Below are 19,655 nucleotides of genomic sequence, written 5' to 3' on the forward strand. Positions count from 1 at the left end.
TCAAATCACCTTTTTTCCTAAATTCATTAAGATGATCTGAAATTGCCTGCCGATAACCTGACCACTCGGCAGACATAAGCTTAAATCATCTCTGAAGGATGATGACCTCATCCAGAGCATCTCAGATTATCTAGAGTTTTTCATTGTCCATGTCTATCACTCAGAAAAAAAAACCCAGATGCACAGAAGATAAAGAATAAAGCTTCTAGAAGATAACACAGGAAACTGGCTTCAAAGATACTAATCAGAACAGAAAAGATCAATCAATTGGATTAAGGCCTTTTGTTCATCAAAAGATAGTTTTTAAGGGGAACAGGCAAGTTACAGAGTGGAGAAGGAGGAGAGGAAAAGGGGAAGTACTGGAGAATGAATTGAAGCAAATATGCTATGTGAATATGTCACAATTAATCCCACTATTATGTTTCTTTTTTTTTGAGAATTTTAATATTTATTTTTTAGTATTTGGCGGACACAACATCTTTGTTTGTATGTGGTGCTGAGGATCGAACCTGGGCCGCACGCATGCCAGGCGAGCGCGCTACCGCTTGAGCCACATCCCTAGCCCAATCCCACTATTATGCATAATTATACATAATAGTAAAAAAAACAAAGTGGGTGAAGGTATTTTTATCATACATAATTAGCAAAAGACTCATATCCAGAACATAAACAACTCTTACACATCATTAAGAAAAAAGCAGACAACCCACGATAAAACAGGGCAAGATGCTTGAATGGGTACTTCATAAAGGAATATATTGAATAGCTAGTAAATGTATGAAAAAGTGCTATTAGTTATCAGAGAAATGTAAATTAAAGCCACAATGAGATATCATTACAAAACCACTAGAACATCAAAAATTAAAAAGACTGATGATATCAATTGTTGATGAAAATATGGAGTAACTAGAGCTCTCATAGACTAGTGATTGAATGTGTAAGGTAGTATCACCATTTTGGAAAACTTTGGTACTAGCTTTTGAAATTAAACCTACACACATCCAACAATTTTACTCCTGTGTATATTCCCAACAAAACATTTGCATAATACATCAAAGATGTATATAAGAATGTTCATAGCAGTATTTTCACAGCAGTTCTAAAGGGGGAATCTTGAGTGTTCATCAACAATACAATTGTGACATAGGCACACAATGAAATACTATGTAGCAATGAGAGCAAATGAACTAGGGCTATAAACATCACATAGATGAATCGTACAAACAAGTCAGACAATACACACACACATACAAAATTTTCTCATTTACATTATGTTGAAAAACAGGTAAAACTGTTAAGTGTTGCTAGAAGTAAGAAGAGTGGCTATGTATAGGGTGGAAGAAAGGGAGTAATGGAGTTATGGCATGAGAGAGGCTGGTAATTTTGTTTCTTAACTGGTTTGGTATCAAATTAAAATGATAATTTGCAAAGCACTTATGACTTAAATACTTGTGCATCTGTTATACTTCAACAAAAATTTTTTGAGCATTTTCAATGTCTCCCAAAACTATAAAAAGCCATCTGCCCATTTGATCACTATGTGAATGTAAAAAAAAAAAAATCATGTAAGTTTAACATTTTGGTTTTTAATCTTCACCTGGGACCAAGGATAGGGTCTGCCATGCATGTGGCCCAGTTATACCACTGAGATCAGAGTTGGCCAAGTTCAATCAACAGCAATTACCCCCACCCCCATGGATTAATTGCTAAAGCTCCATTTTCCTTTCTGACTAAAGCATGGCTCACTGTGTAATTTTAACCAATTAACTTACAAAGGTGAAATTCCCCTGGGCACAAAGCTCTCGAAAGCTACAAGTCAACCAGGCTGCGGGGTGGCTACTCTAACAATAAGCAACCACACCTCTTGGCCAGAGGATGCTTGCCAGGACTACCTACAGTTGAATGATCAATGTATGTGTCCCAAGACAGGATTGAGTATACCTCTTCCAAGCATTCATCTTTCTTTACTCATCAGAACTCATTCACTGACAAGTCAACAAGTGAATTTCACTGTCAATGTATTATGAACATGGGATGCCACTTAAAAGGATACTTGTGGTCAAAGCTGTACCACAGCCTGAATATCCATGCACTCTCCTGCTTTGTACGGTTTCCTCCAGCAGAATCTGGACCATCCTAGGAACAAACAAGAGGACACATATTTAGTTGCAGAAAAAGGATCTGAAAGATAGTGGGGGAACTTCTTTTTAAACTGTAACATTTTTTTGCAGTGCTGAGAAGGAACCAGGGCTTGGTGCATGCTAGACTCTACCACCAAGCTATATACCCCCGGCCTATGAACTATAAGTTTATAAATCTAGAACACATTATCAAATATTCATGCTACCAAAGCTTCAAATATATTGAAAGGTAATACTTTAGCAGAAACTGAGTAAACCCAAAGACAGAAAGGTTTGGTTAGTTCTGTGGGTAGATCAACTGAATATTAGTAAAAAAATTTCTTCTGGTATTTCTATTGTACTTTTCTCCTCAAAGTGCCTTTTAATTAATAATTAAATATTAAATAATTACACAGTTCTAAAATAGTCTAGATATTTGCAAGTCAAAAATCAATATACAGCAAATATTAAAGAAAGCTTCTATAAAAACAACTTTCCAGGCTCCTTCAAGGTTGACCTAGAAATGCCACACTTTTTGTTGAGTTTCCTGACCAGCTAATCAAAGGGTTCTCTGAAGGTCCCTCCCAGGTACTTCAGGTTATCTGGTAACTTGTTTCCCTTCCAGCTTTAGGGAAATGGGGCTAGCAGGCAGGGGAAAAGCGCCAGAACTAGAAAATCTGATACTTTATTTACCCTGAAGTAGCAAATTTCTTGTTATTCCAACTCAACCATCCTCATCATTTAACTTTGAAAGTAACCTGAAAAATCAGACATTAATTTGAGGTTTGGAAAGTCTGTTCTGTGCAAGTATTATAAGCAGCACAGATAATATAAAAATCAGGTTGAGATGGGCGTGGTGACACATGCCTGTAATCCCAGCAGCTTCGGAGACTGAGGCAGGAGGATTATGAGTTCAAAGCCAGCCTCAGCAATGGCAAGGCCCTAAGCAACTGAGTGAGACCCTGTCTCTAAATAAAATACAAAATAGTGCTGGGGATATGGCTCAGTGGTTGAGTGCCCCTGAGTTCAATCCCTAATTCTCCCTGCCCCTGCAAAAAAAAAAAAAAAAAAATCAGGTTGATAGTACAGTACAGCAAGCGGATCAGCAGAAAGGAGAAAGGGACAGCAAGGGAAGGTACTGGGGGATGAGACTGATAAAATTATATCATGTGTACATGTGAGTATGGCATAATGCATCCCAATATTATGTGTAATTATAATGTACCAATACAGATTCAAAGTAAAAATAGGGATAGAAACAGAAGTGATGCATGGCACTAAGACCCCAAAAGTGCCATTTGGTCACTGTTATTGTTTTATAATAGAATGGAAAACAAAAGAGTCCTCATCTTTGTATTTTAAATAATAACCCGAATTTAGGGCATTAAAATGGGCTTTTCTGTGGGAACAAATTGGGTTGCCTTCAGTAGTTTCAGGGTACTAATGCGATTGTATGCTGCTGGATGACAAGCTCTGAAAATACACAGTGCTGGTGAAGCACAGGCATTTTAATCATAACCCTCTTTAATATTATTGTGAGAGGAAACTCTGCAAGTGAAGGGCAATTAACAATAACCAAAGAAAATTTGAACTAAAAATCACAAGTAATCCCAAGTCACAGTGAGTGTAAATTTTACCTGCAACAGGGACACCAAATATTAACTGGAGATCATTCAAAAGATAAGCATATAGGTGAGTAGGAGGAGAGAAATTAGCAAGCACTATTTAAATTCCAAAAGTTCCAACAAGATTATTTTTAAAAATAGAGTCCCCATGATAATTGAGGAATGTTTAGCGATGGATAGGGAAATGGCTTCATTAAATGTGCCCTTCTATGCATGAGGAAACATAAATAAGGAGAGATCACAGAGACCAATTATTTTACAGTTTTAAAATCATGTGGAAGAAAAAGGGCACAGAAATGTTTCCATTTGCTGACAACAATCCTTCCTTTAGGTAACTGATTGCTAACTAATGACAACTCTAGGAAGATTTCAAAATGCCACATGAGTCAGTAGAAAAGTGATAGATAACCTTTCTGTAGGGCATATATATATATCTTTATGGAAAAATTAAATGGTTCTTTATAAAGTGACAGACTCTAGAATTTTATAAAAGAAATAAAAACCTAGCAAAATGATAAACATGATCAGGAAGGACACTATAAAGCATTAGGCACAAAACAGATCCCCTGAGGCTGGTTTCTTCAACTCCTCTTAAATCAACAATAAAAACCATCACTCCTACTCTATCATTTTAGCCTCTGCAAAATCACAATGAAGTTATTAACCCCTGGAACACTTAAGCTCTTGCCCTCTCACCTCAAGGAAGCTACAGAGATTTCTGTAAGCCCCCAAAAGGGACAATTAAAACTAATAAAGCCAGACAAAGGCTTCTATTTGAGAACAAACTTACAAAAGATCTTCTCAGGTCACAAAGAGATATATATCCTTACAATCTACAAATAAGAGAAAGTGACCTCAGATTCTGCAGCAAAACCTGAATTAAAAAAAAAAAAAAGAGATGACTCTGAGAAGGGTAAATTCAGGACAAACCTAAAAGTGTTACTTTGTAAAGAGGATGTTAAACAGCTTCTAATTCCAAGCAATGCTGCCAGAAATATGATTAGGTACAGGAAGAACTTAGATAAATCCACATACGGTGGCTTTGAGGAAATCCGGCAGTTCTGTGAAACAGAACTAATTTCTTAAGCTGATCTGTAAGATGACCCACAACTGCTTTATCACACAGAAATCACGAGAGCTTTTCCTGTGGGCTCCCATTAGCACTGGGCTGAGCATGGGTCACTGGGGGAGAAGGCGGGGCTTCCTTCCCGCCTGCACTTGGAGCCTGGGATTTCCATTCTTGTGCTGCCCACAGCAAAAGCAGGGATTTGTTCTTTCACAGGCCCCTCCTCACAACCTGCTTTCCCACCAGAACTGTTCACGCCCCATGTCTTTGGCTCTAGCCACTTCTAGGGCCTTTCTTCCTCTCACTTTCTCACACCCATACTGACTTGCTGGCCAATCCCTTATTCATCCTTCAAGACTGACCACAGAAGCTTGGCTTCTCTAGAAAATGTTTCCAAAGCAACAAACTGTTCTAAGAGACACTGGAGTGAATATCACAGGCCCTCTCAACAGACTATGTCCTGATTGTGCCTTTTGCCTTGCTACATAACTCTAAGCAAGTTACCTAACATTCGGTGGCCTCGTTTGTAAAATGAAGATCTTAATAATTACCTACCACGATGGGGGGGTGTAGGTGTAGCTCAGCGGTACAGCACTTACCTAGCATGTGTAAGGGCTTAGGTTTGATTCTCAGAAGCACACACATGCACACACTCACAATAAAAATTGTCTACCTTGCAGGGTCATTATGGGAATGTGATATTGTGATATAACAAGAAATATGCATTAGGTCTTCATCTCAGCCCCTGGTACAAAATTTCTAAACCCTTGGAATTTCCTGAAGTACTAGGGTGAGAAGAGCATCCTTTTTAATTCTCCCTTTCAACCACACCCAGGTTTATGCTAATGAGATGACTCTTGGCAGCTCAGGGCTGGTTGCCAGAGGAACCAACCTTGTGCTAAGAGAGCTGGAACTTTCAGCTCCACTCCCACCTCCAAGGAGGAAAGAGGGACTGAAGATTTAGTCATTCCTGAATAGTTCATGATTTAACTAACCACACCTGTGTAATGGAACCTCCATAAAACCCCTCAATGAAAAGATCTGGAGAAGTTCTGAGTTGGTGAACACATGGAGGTACTAAGAGGATGGGATGCCAGAAAAGAGCATGGACTCTCCATGTACCCCCATCCCCAGAGATGCCTTATGCATCTCTTCCATTTGATCATTCCTGAGCTGTATCATCCATAATAAACAGTAATGGCAAATAAAGTGCTTTTCTGAGTTCCATGAGTCATTCCAGCAAATTACTGAAACTGAGGAAGAGGTCACAGGAACTCCTGATTTATTGCCAGAAAGAAATTCAGGTTAAAACCTGGAATTTATGATTGATATCTGAAGTGGAGGCAATATTGTAGGACTGAGCCCTTGACCTATGGGATCTGATCCTACCTTCAAGCCATTAGTGGTAAGGATCAAGTTAAACTAGAGGACCCCAACTTGTTGTCCACTGAGAACTGAAGAATTGGTTTTTGTGAGGGAAAAACTGCACATACTGGTGTTAGAAGTGCTGTGAGTACAGAGAAGAAACAATTTTTTTCTTTTAGAGGTCCAAATTATTTTTACATTTAAAGAACTTAGGACAGTGTCTGACATGTGGTATGTACTCAACAAATATTAACTCATTATTAGTCATGTGACTTTTTCAATGCGGTTAAATATTTGTAAACTATTTAGCACAATTAGAGTTTATATTATTAATTTAGTTCATTTCTAAAGACTGTATATGTCATTTCCAACATACATTTGTTGGGGGGAAAACCCTACTTATAATGTCATTAGGCTATCTTGTGTGGCTTTTTACACAAGGGACTCTTAATATTTTTACTGATATTATTAATCCTCTTCAAAAATAATGCCGACCTTGCTTATCAGCATGAGTATATAACACTGAGGGTATATTTCTATTCATTCATTAAGTGCCGACTATATGCCAGACATCATGCTGAGTGCTGGAAACAGAAAAAGAAAAAAGACTCAGCACTTGCTCCTTTCCAGAGAGAGATGGAACAAATACATATATACTCTCTTTTTCTCCTCTCTTACACACACACACACACACACACACACACACACAGTAACAAACGTTGTGAAGAAAAAGAAAGCTGATTAAAAGAACCAAAAAAACTGAGGAATGGCAAAGAGTATTATTTTTAAAATAATTTCTCTAGAACTAGTGAATACCGATGTCTTCATAGAGTCATATTTTATTCAATTCTTATATGTTAAAATTTTTAAAGTTACAATAACAATAATAGTTTACTTTTCCAGGAATGGAGTATGTGGTAGGCAAGAACAATGGCCACCCAACAAATTCTATATCCTAATTTCTGGAGCCTGTAATGTTACATACATGGCAAAAGGGGCTTTGTATATGGATATAGGGTTATTCAGGTAGACTCAGTACAATATCATAGGCCCTTAAAAAAAAGCACTGTTTCTGGATTTTAAGACAGAAGGGGCCATGCCCCAAGAAATGCTAGTAACTTCCAGGAGCTAAGCATGGTCCCCAGGAAACTGGGAGAAAGGATACTGAATCTTAGTGCTACAACTCCAGGGAACTGACTTCTATCAACAATCTGAATGAGTCTGCAAGTGGCTTCTCCTCTAGTGCCCACATCTGCCCAAGCTTTGATTTTTAGCTTTGAAGGAGAGAAACCATCTGACCCCAACAGACTTCTGATCTACTGAACTATTAAACAATACAATTGTGTTGCTTTAAGCTACAAACTCTGTGGTGACTTGTTATAGTAGTCCCACAAAACTAACAGAGAGCAGAAAAGCAAATAAACGATGCAACTTGATTTGGGCTTTTTTTTTTTTTTTTATGAGACCAATGAACCAAAATATCTCAGCCCTACTTAAAACTATTCCCAGAGTCGCACCAGGTTTCTGAAATTGCAAATTATACACAAATCCCCTGGGGATACTGTGAAAGCACAGATGCTGCTTCAGTAGGGCTAGATGAGGCCTGAGAAACAACATTTCTAACAAATTCTCTCCCTAACTTCTAAGTTGTTGGACCATGCCACTGGGCCACAGGGACATTAGAAGTAGTAATGACAGGTCCGTGCTCCCTGGAGGGAAAAGCAGATAAGGCTTTCCACCTTCTGCCTCTCTTCATCTTCCTCTTCCATAACATTGTCACCAAACCCTTCAGGACAGAGATTCATTTCTCTTTTTGCAGATGTATTGCCAGAGTCTGAAAGAAGGTCTGATATATAATAAGTGCTCAATAAATATTTGTCAAGTGAATGAATAAATTAGTATTAATTCTGAGTTTCTAGAGAACAACAACAAAAAATAGCAGAAAGGAAAATAGAGGGGCCAAAGGAAGCAATTGTTAGACAAATAGAAAAAAAAAAAACTAGTGGCTGGAGTTGTGGCTCAGTGGTAGAGCGCTTGCCTAGCATGTGTGAAGCACTGGGTTCGATTCCTAGCACCACATAAAAAAATGAAATAAAGATATTGTGTCCATCTACAGCTAAAAATTAAAAAAAAAAAAAACTAGGGGAGTAGTCAGCAGTAATTTGAGGAAAGTCACTTCAGCAACTGTTTGAAGTTAAAGATTTAGGTGACTGGGTATCAGATTTCAGCCTGTAGGAAAACTAGGAGGAGGAGCCAGAAACAAACTTGCTTACCAAGTCCTATGTCGATGCAAATATAAACATCTAAGTTCTATAGTTCTCACAACATACTCACACACACATGCACACACACTCAGAAACTCGGGTTTCCTTTCCTCCACATTCCATAATATCCAGCTTGTGTGCTGGTCCTGCTGACATAATAAACCCATTCCCTTTGCCGCTCCATCAATGAGTGCTCTTCTGGAAACACAGGGAAGGAAGTGAATGATGTGTTTGTATGTCCGGCCAACAGAAATCTCAGCTGTGTCTGATCTGGCATGAAAAGTCCCCCCCTTTAATGGGGTGAGAGGCCATCCTGGCCCAGGCAGCTTGCTTCCAGCTGGGCTTGTTTTTGTTTTGGTTGCAAAGTCACCAAGACCTCTGGACAAACAAAGCAACTACGTTTTGTTCTAATGAGTCAAACTTGCCAGGGACACAATGCTGAAGTCTGCCTACAATATTCTTATGCTTCCCTCACATAGAGCCAGAAGTTCCAGCCAATGGCTCCTTTCCTTCTCCCACATGAACTAATGGTCTGTAGCTCTGTAGCCATGACTCTGTTTATAACCTTGAGCTTCTAGAACCAGTGAGGAAATTTGTCCTTATTCTAAGAAATGCTTTCCTATCAAATATCACTCTCCATTTCTTTGTTGTTTTTAGGATGCTCATTTAGAGAAAACTGCCTTTTCTTTTCTAGTGAGGGACAAACATCTGGACTTTCCCTACCTCTGATCTCAGTTTCATGACAACACTGAGCACAGGACCTGGATCTATTTCAGGGGAAACTGCAAGCACCCAGGGTTTCACCCAAACATGATAAGCCCATTTATTTCTGTTTCCCTGTTTCTCATGATCACTGAGCACTCCCAGTCCTGTTAGTGCCTCACTGGAAAGAGAGGGTCAGGCCAAAAGGATTTGAAGAAATAAGGCCCTTTCTGCACAAGGGCATGAGTCATTTAGCAGAGGGTTTCCTGGGGAACCAAGCCTAAAGTTCGCCTGTTTTTCCCAGTCTGACAGCAATCTTGACAGTTTTCAAAAGGTCAGCAGGACTGACTTTGCAGGCCCTTCTTCCTGACTGTGTGTGATATTTGGAAGAAGGAGGTTGGGGGAAGCTGTGACATAGCTCCAGTGTGACAAATGGGGTGCCATCAGAAGTGTAGCAGAAGTCACTGCCAGTCCATTCACAGGGCCAAATGTGCAGTGCTCACAGCCAAAGGGTCTTCTAGGAGTTGAGAGGAACACTGAGTTAACCTGTTCAGGCCCACCCAGGGAGGCTCACCCTGCCTGTGAGGGTAGCTATTTTAGCTGTTAGTGCATGGACCAAACGCCAGAACCCTTAGCACTTAGGACCTGCTGTTTCTCAAATATTTCCATGGAAAAGCAACAGTAAATTTTTTACTAAGTCTCATTTCAAGCCCAGTGTTTCTAGCATGGAGGTCTTATGAGAGATGTACAGCAAGTTCTGCTACATAAAACCAACCAAATCATTTCATTAATTTCCTTTTACAGGTGCTTCAGTACAAAGATAGGAACAACAGGAAACAGTAGAACAGCTGAGGATGTTTTGACTGGTCTGCAACTGTCAAGATGAAATCTCTGAAAATCTTCATTATCTAGCTAACTCCTGGCCTGTTTCACATACAAAACAAACCACTTTTTAATTCTAACTTAAAACCACTTTTTAAGTGCTCACCCTTCAGCCTCCAATGGGGGAACTATGTCAAAAGGTCAATGTCAAGATGACAATGAGGGAGTCCAGGTACAATGTCTAGTATGTAGCAAATACTCACTGAATTTTAGCTACTTTAAATTATGTCTTCCCTGTAAAGAAGCATTTCATGTTACTTACCCCTTGTAAGACTTGAAAGCTGTCATTGTTGGGTGGTGGGTCTTGATCTGGGTCAACACCAACTCTAAAAGTCACCAGGGAGGAAGACAAGGACAAAAACAGGAAACATTAGCTTGGCCCATGGCAGCTATGTTGGCTGAAAAGTAGCCACAAGGTTGACCATCTTCCCAAAACAGAAGGAGTTGTTAGCTACAAGGAGAGGAAGGCTGTCATGCAGAAGTCAAGCCACAGACCACATCATGTCCTAGAGGGTTGGAGGACAATCAATCCTCTGTGCTTATATGGCATTAGCAAGCCCCCTGGAAAATGGCACATGCTGCTAACTATCCATCTGCCTTCCTGCAACAGGCAGTCCCCATTACCTAAATGTGGGTCCCTTCCTTTTGACTGCCTCCACACTTCCGCTCTGACCAGCTTTGATGTCCTTAACATTCTGTTACAAATTTTTTTCAGATATACTTGGAAGTGTTAAAGGAACTTAGAGTATCTATACAGCCACCATCATGAGATTCTCCCAGTAACATTTTACTACAGTTTCTTTTCTTTTTTTTTTTTTTTTTTTTGTTGTCATTGTGGTGTTGAGGATTGAACCCAGGGCTTTGTGCATGCGAGGCAAGCACTCTCTCTGAGCTATATCCCTAGCCCCCTACAGTTTCTTTACTATTTTTGGATGTGTTCAAATTAAGTAGCAATCAGTACACTTCCCCCAACTACATCAGCATGCATACTGACGGAGTCTTTCCTTGACCAAATTTGAGTCAGGCTCTTCTGAATCCTTTTCCCGAATTCTCCCTGACTTTTGAGTTTTTGTGTCTGTCTTTGCATCACCTAATTTTAGCAAGAGTTTTCCTGAGTTGGTTTAGCCAGAATCCCCATCCTTGATATTTGATCCCCTGAAATATCTGATGGGGTTCTCCATCCTCTACCAAACCCTGGCTGATGACTGATCATCTTGGCCCGACTTCAGCAAGAATCCTATCAGGTCAGTTTAGCCAGAATCCCTCTTACCTTGATGTTTCCTCTTTGTAATGGTCTATCTTTTGAGCCCTAGCTTTTTCCTTCTACTGTCAAACCCCATCATGGTTCCTATACCAACTGTGATGGTCCTGAATAAAGTCTGCTTACCCTTTTAACAAGTATCAGAATAATGCTTTCTTTAACAGTATTATTACCTAGAATCTCGATTTGCTTTCCCAGTGATCCCAAACTCTCCTGCACCAAAGATGATCTTTAGAACTCACACAACTAAAAGCAACAACTGAAGATAGAAAGAAAAGGCATAGTGACAAAATCCACTTAGAACAAATTCCAAAAAAGCATGGAGGAACTGTTGTCTTGGCTTAAGTCACATACCAACTATTGCTGTACGCACCTTCCTCATTCTGAGGCACAGAACTGTGATACTGATGACATAGATAATATGGAACAAGGAAGAGAAAACAGAGATAACAAGAAAATTCTCTATCTCCCTTCACTCCTTCCAGTGTCACAAAGAATGGACTGTGTATAAAAGGTAAACCAAAGGTGAAGTTTTTAGTAGATTAGGTCAGCTTTGTGCTAGAAGGGAGGTGTGAGTGGGTTTGGCAGGATTGTCTCTGCTGTCTGCTACCAGGGCATTGACTCTAATGAGCAGGCAGGGGATGCACAAAGCCCCATGTGCAAGCATTTACTTTTCTTCCTCTTTCTCTTCTCCCTCGCTCCCATGGCACCCAGGATCTTTTCTAAGATAGGAGACTATATAGAAATGGGAGTGTATGTAAGAAGTCAACACAAAAGTGCCTCGCCTCTCAAAGCCAATCTCTAGTCTGTCTTATTCTGGGCTTGTGTAGCACTCACCTGAGGTGCATACCCCTGGGAAGGGTGATAGAAAAGAAAAGGGAACAGTTACCTCATCTTGTGCTGAAGGCAATGTTTAAAACCATAAGGTGCATTCATACATTCAGTATTTACAAAAATCATACTCTGCCAGGTAATGTTCTAAGCAATTAGTTAAAAGCCTATAGTGGGCTTCACACTAGATTTCTTTGCCATGGCCTGGGGTTTGATGAGATCTTTGTATTGAATTAGATGGACTTTGCTACATGATAGAGGCTACTTCCAGGCAGTGGTCCTTGCCACTGGACATTGTCTGGGGAATGTATGAACAATAAATCTCATGGAGATCTTTTGACCTGAAAGCCATGCAATCCAGGAGGCCAAGGGCTGCCCATGAAAGTAACACACCAGAGTTCTAGTGCACACCAAGTGTCCAATGTATAAAAGTGACCAAAAGAGAGGTCACACATTGAATTCCTAACTGTGATCTTTAATCCTCACCAGTTTTTAGTCTCTTGATGTATATTTCAGAAATAAAAATCCTCTATATAATGGTTTTGTTAGCAATGTACAAGGTCAATAGCTAGGAATCCAATATTAGCCTTCATTTTGTAGATTCTATAGCAGTGCAAAGCCATTTAATGCCAGACTAATTTACTTAAGATGAGCTCCCAGGTGCATACTCAGAAGGGCCAAGCACTTGCCAAGCATCTCTCAGTCAGCCTACCAGAATTCCAGGTGACACATCTGCCCTTAGCCTAACCACAGATAAGCTGCTGAAGGGTGTGAAGGGCAGTGTGACCAAGAATATAGTAGTTCGGATGCGTTACTACCAATCTTTACCTTTTGCGCTGTGAATTTTGAAAGTGGTATATTAGCTTTTTATGTGTCTTCCATGTCACTACCAGTTACAAAATTGACTTTATCAATACAGATGAAATAGGAGGCCTATGGACAGGGCAAAAAGACGTCAGTGTGTCTTGTATTATAACAAAGAAAATAAAGTCAAATACAGAAAAAGCTACCAAGTGAAATTTAGCCTTCTCAATTCTTTCAGCTCATCTCTTCTAAAATAAAATCTGTTTAACCAGAATTAAAATAAATCTGTTTAACAAGAATTGCTTATATAAAGTTTAGGCTTGGACCATTTTCATTCAAGTCCTAGAAGCATCCATTTATCCTGGGCCCATTTAGTCAGGACAGAATTCTAAATCAAAGCACAAAACACTGCAAAACTTGATTAATTCATGAAGTTAAGGTCTCCTTGATCTCATTCAAAACCTGTGAACTTCACCATTATGTTCTGGGGAAACCTAAGAATTGTTCTAGATCTACACTGCCCAACAGAACTTTCAGCAGTGATGGAAGTGTCCTATCCCTATGCTAATATGGTAACCACCAGCCACATGTGTGTGACCATTGAGCACTTGGAATAGAACTAGTATAACTGAGGAACTGCATTTTACATGTTAGTTCAATTAATTAAAATTTAAATAGTCATCTGTAACTAGTGGCTACTAAGTTGGACTTGTGCAGATTCCAGAATGAACTAATTCTAGCCATGTCTCTCCACTATCACATTTTTTAACTAAAAAAGCAACAACTGTCTGCTAACTTTTTGCTTGCTCACTAACACCCAAATTCCTATTATCAAGGATAATACCAGGCTCCTGTGATGACACAACCCCAAGTAGTATAAATATTAAGTAAAATTTTTCTTGAACTGACTACTTATTGGAGAGATTCCTTACTTTGTCAGTATATAAAATTTAAAATACTATAATATTCTTCTTTATTGGGATCATCATCTTACAAAGTGAAAGGATAATAGCCAGATGTAGTGGTGCATGCCCATAATCCCAGTGACTCAGGAGGCTGAGGCAGGAGGATCACAAGTTCAAGACCAGCCTCAAAATCTTTGCAAGGCCATGTCTCAAAATAAAAAAAAAATATGGGCTGGGGATGTAGCTCAGTGGTATGCCCCGACTGAACCCAGCACTCCTAAGTTCAATCCCCAGTATTAGTAGTAGTAGTAGTAGTAGCAGCAGCAGCAAAGTGAAAGGAATGACAGAATTAGAAAATCTCCATTTTTCCACCCCCAGTATAATCACTCTTTTAATCAAGGATCATTAGTGAATGATTTTACCACTGAGTAAATGTTGTAGGGAGTCTGGCCTTTTATATGATGTTAAAAGATCATTCTACAAATTACTTTTTCATTAACAAGAAAAAAAATGGTACCTTGATAGTAGAGAGACTGGGGTCACTACCTTAACCAAGTGATCAACTGTGACATCACTTAAGAGGAAGCCTGACAACATGTGCCACTTGATAGGATGCAACAAGAAATGTATAGTATAACCTTTACAGTCTTTTAACAAGAATGATTATTCATCTCTAGTCATGTGAAAACATCAGAAAAATCCAGATTGTGGGATTATTACCATGAATGGTTTAAAAAAATCAATATCATAAGAGACCAAAAATCGGGGGGTTTGTTCTAGATTAAAAGAAACTAAACAGACATGACAAAGTAAGCTGTAATTGGATCCTGGATGTGTGTGTCTGTGTGTGTGTAAAATTCAAGTTACTTTTCTTAGGTGTAAAAGAACTATTATGGTCATATAGTAGACTGGATTTCTAGGAGATACACTTTAAAGTATTTAGGGATGGAAAGTCATGATGTCTGCAATGTATTTTGAGGTATTTTGGAACAGGTGAGAGTAAGGGGGGACACACAAATGACCTTTTGAAATGATAAAAATCTTAAGTGGTAAATTCAGGTTAGTATGTAGGTATTCGTTGTTTTATTCTTTTCTTTTTTTTAGATTTAAATTTTTTTCACAATTAAAAAAAAGAATACTTAATTATATCCTTGGTGAAAATGTTTCAAAAACACATCAGTCTATTTTCCTTTCTAATTCAATCTACTAATATGATTAATGAGCTCATATTATTTCAGGATCTAAAAACCACAAATTATAAGGATTCATGAGCACAGGGTGCTAAATAATAGGTAAATATAGTAAACAGACAAATAGAGATTCCAGTAATTATGTAATTTAAACGTTTTCCAGTAAATTCTGGAATGTTTTGTTGAGATTCCTTTTCTCTTAAATGTGAAGGAAAAGGGAAAAAATGCTAGTTAACTGAGATAGTTAATTAAACTCCAACCAATATAGCCATCTTCAGCTCTGGTTGTATATACCCCCTGGAAAACTGTAGTTCCAAGGACTGTCTTACCCAATGTGCTTTTTCCTTATTTTTATCATTTTTCTGCCATGGAAGTTCCAACCTTCACTGCAGCCACTTGCTATCAACCACATATAACCTGAATTATAGCCTAAAACTCTTGACAGCATAGAACCTGAAAGGATCGATCTCCTGGGCCCTCCCACAGACAGAGTAACCAGGGAAGGTACTTGGGGTCTCCTGGAGGTCCCTACTTCTGGTATAAGTGCTTAATATGAAAATTCTAAGAAAGAAAACAAAGACCTTCTTCCCAGATTGCTACTGCTTTTAAATGTCCCAAAGAAAACAGAACATGGGCTATGAGACACAAATATCATCCTTCTGCAATTTCTTTCTCCATTCAATGCTGTTTACTTTAGGGTGATTTCATAATTACTCTTCTGGCAGGCTTGAGGGCCCTTTGGACCAATCCCCAAGGATGACACAGGACCCTGAGACTCCCTACATAAGGCCCCACCCTTGGGGCAAAGCCCAGAACCAAACTGGCCTCTGGGAACAGGAGGTAAAGCAATGGGCCAGGGTGTTTGGTGTGGTGCTAGGCAGCAAGAAAGACCAGATAGATGATTTTAATCTCAGTTTTAAAGCCTCAGAAGACTTGTCAGGGTCCCCTAACTTTCTGAAATTCCTAGTTTCAGGTGACTTCATAATATATATTTTCTCTCCTGACCTGATGCAAGGCTTTTTTGACCTAGGACATTATATAAACATGGAACTTTTTGTTCTGCTTTATTATATAATATTTTAGCATTCCCCTGATACATGTAGGCTGAGCTCACTGGAGCACACATAACAGTCTTTTCTTCCAGAATAAACTGAATTATACTTACTTGCATTAAGAATTAGACAAATGTGGAAATCCTACACCAAAGAGAAAATAAAGCAATCAAACTGATGTGCTCATTCTGGAATGAATAAATACCAAAAATTAATAACTTCCTTCTGGTATAATAATTTGTTCATTCTGGCTAACAGACAAAATGTCTTGAAATCTCAGAAGCTTTAGAAGTATTCTACTTTAATTTTTTAATTTAAATTTTGGAGGTGGTGCCAGTACCCTATGCATGTGCTCCCCCACTGAGTTGTACCACAATTTGAAGATCAGACACACCTTCATATAAAACCTTGAACATCAGGTCATAATCTGGATTCCCTCGTGTCCCAGGTGTAATAACTTATACTTCCTTCTTAAAGATGGGATGTTTCAGCCAGGTGTGGTTGTGCACACCAGTAATCCCAGTGACTCAGGAGGCTGAGGCAGGAGGATCCCAAGTTCAAGACCAGATTCAGCAATGTAGTGAGACCGTGTCTCAAAAGAAATGTAGGATGTGCCAAAGGAAAGAGTTTCATCTGTAACTTATATGGTACCTAAAGTGAGGTATCCAAAAATGAACTTGTGTGTGTGTGTGTGTGTGTGTGTGTCTTTAATAGTAGAACCCAGTGAGCTTAACGATTACAGTTAACTTCATGCATGTCATTACAGTGTATATCTCAGACATGATATCCCAAGAATCATGGTACTGCTGCTTTTACCACTGCCTCTAGGAAGTAAAATATTTTTACAATGCCAAGAACAGAGTTCAAGCATATTTTGCATTTTATCTATCTACCAGCACTGAGAATCAGATCAGGAAGAAAGCATACCAGTTAGAGCTAAAGAAAGGAAAGAAGAAACATTAAAGTTTGTATTCTGTTTGTTCCTATATCACCACCCTTAAGCATAATTATATCATAAACTTGAATGGATACTGAGAAACAAATTGCATTTAGAGGGATATTTATCATTTTGTTTAAAAAATATTCTTCATACCTTCTGAATCACCATGAGAAGGTATAAGCACACAAATACATACTCTAAAAAACACAAGAACGTGTGTATTTAGTTAGGATGAAAGAAGTCACGCTTCACTCACGATTGAAATAGGAAATTCTAGTACCCTATATGAGTCACAAACCTTATTTAGTAGATCATAAGCAGGATGTTACAGAAAAAGTATCTGTGTCACTGAAAATGAGCTGTTCTTAACACTAAATTCAGATGTACCAAAAGGAGACACCTGCCAACTCAGGCTTTCATGTCGACAATACACTGTCCAAAATGTGGGGAAAGGGGAAAGAATCCCAGCAATACTGAGACACAATCAATCAATCCAGAGAAAGGGTGGAAAGAATGATTAGAATTAACTTAACTTCCAGCCCCTTGGCTAAAAGAAACGATCAGCATAAAGAGAAATATTTGAGGTTAGAAAGGAAAAAAGCCAGGCCCAGTTAATTGTTTTCTGAGGATGCCCTTGTGTCACCTGAAGTATTGCCAGCGGTGTTCGTTCTGGTCCTCTTCGGAGGGCTCCTCCACACCAACTCTGGGCAGCAGAAGAAGGGAATGTGAGTGTGATAGGGATAACAGGGGTGCCATGAGTTCTGGACATATGACCTGGACCATGTGCATGAAAGAATAGGCCATCTCACTTTCTATATAAATCCATACCCTTCTTGTTTTTATTGCTAGGGATTGAACTCAGGGCTTCTTACATGCTAAGCATGCACTCTACTACTAAGCTACATATCCCTCTTAAATTGTCCCCATTCTCTAAAACCCAGAGAGAGGCAGAGGAGCTGCTAAATTTAAATTTAAATCAACAATGTTAGAAGCCAGGTCAAATAAGAACCAACTAAGAATGAAGTTAAGTCTCTTGAAATATAATGTAATAATGCCAGAGGAATTAAATATATCTTATACAAAATGAATTTATACAGTTTTCCAGGCATTCATCTATTTCATAAAGAAAGATATGCCCATACCAAAAATAGAAAACAGTTAATCATTACTAAACACATATTTGAAAGCATTTAAACATATTTTTACACATATTTGACAGAACAAAAACCATTTTATTATTGGATAAGAATAACAATACTTAAAAAGATACAGATGACCCTTTATTCTAGATAAGCAAACCACAATGCCCACAGTTTCAACCTGAAGGTCAGAAACCCCACTTCTGCAATTCCCTTTTCCTTGTGGCCTTTGACTTGACATGGTCCACTTTCACAGTGACTTCCTTATTGATTTCTGGGATATTCAGAGTGCATTAAATTTGACTATCATATAAATTAGAGAGGGTTTGGCAAACTCAACACTATTGACATTTGGGACTAGATAATTCTCTGTTGTGGGGAACCATCCTCCTGTACACTGGAGTATCCTTAGCTTTTACCCACAATAGCAGACCCTACAACCCACTCCACATTGTGGCAGCCATAAATGTCTCCAGATGTTCACAAATGTCTCCTGGGTAGCAAAATTGCCCTGAGTTAAAAATCACTGCACTAAATCATGTATTCTCAATGGGGGTGATGTTGTTCCTGTGGATATGAAAATTGGTTCTTGTGGAACAAAAAAATCTTAGATAGTATAATGGTTTGTGGCCATCCAAGGGCTATAGTACAGAAACAGATATACAGCAGATCTGTGGCATTAACATTTTATTGGAGGAAATAATTGGGAAGAAAAAATTTTAAGGCTCTTTAGGGAGAGAAACAATGAAAAAATGGTTGAGAAACACTGTGCCCAGCAATGCCCACATACTCATGCTACTTACGTTTCCTGAAATATGCAAGTAACAACATGATACTTCTTAAGGTATATCTTTCTATTATTACATGTTCAAAATGTGACTTGAACCACTCTATATTACTATAGCATTAAGAAATATAACAAATACCAGAAAAACAAGCCAGGATTTATTTAATGTAAGATTCATTGCTATGTGAGTAATTGTAATAACAGTAACATCGGAAAACATAACAGCTAAAATATGCTAAGTACTTACCATGTGTCAAATGGCACATTTAATGAGATAATTTTTGTCTTTTTTTTTTAAGTTCTGGGATTGAACCCAGGGCCCTGCACACATTAGGCAAGCACTCTACCACTGTCATATCCCCATCCCCTAATGAAAGAATTCTTCATCACATCTACATAATTACTTTTATCATCATGCTATGATTGTCCCTATTTAAAATTTGTTGAGGAAACAAGGGTTAGAGATGAAATAAATTGCCCAAGGTCACAAAGATAAAAATGGTGGAGGCAAGACTCCAACACAGGTAGTTGGACCCCAGAACCTCAGCTCTTCCCCTTATAGGACACTGTCTTTGAGTACAAGGTTGCATCTGTAAATTCTAAAAATATCCATTAACAAATGCTATTACATAAAAAGCTCAGAGCTCCTTCCTACCTTTATTCCTCACATTATCTTGCAAAGTTCTTTACCAGAAGTTCTTAGTCTAACAGGATTATGCCAG

The 19,655-nt window shown here is 38.7% G+C and overlaps 1 protein-coding gene across 1 annotated transcript in view; it reads right to left on the minus strand.

Moving 5' to 3' along the window:
• Slc9a7 (solute carrier family 9 member A7) overlaps positions 1 to 19,655 on the minus strand; it is a 137,041-nt gene that overhangs the window by 8,931 nt on the left and 108,455 nt on the right. The window contains exons 13-15 of the mRNA XM_027927284.2: positions 17,651 to 17,710; positions 10,287 to 10,350; positions 2,054 to 2,136 (exon numbers count right to left, since the gene is read on the minus strand). Of these exons, the coding sequence (XP_027783085.1) occupies positions 2,054 to 2,136; positions 10,287 to 10,350; positions 17,651 to 17,710 (207 nt within the window). The remainder of the gene's footprint in view (positions 1 to 2,053; positions 2,137 to 10,286; positions 10,351 to 17,650; positions 17,711 to 19,655) is intronic.

Source organism: Marmota flaviventris, chromosome X (genome assembly GCF_047511675.1).
Source record: "Marmota flaviventris isolate mMarFla1 chromosome X, mMarFla1.hap1, whole genome shotgun sequence".
In the NCBI taxonomy this organism is placed as follows: Eukaryota; Metazoa; Chordata; class Mammalia; order Rodentia; family Sciuridae; genus Marmota; species Marmota flaviventris.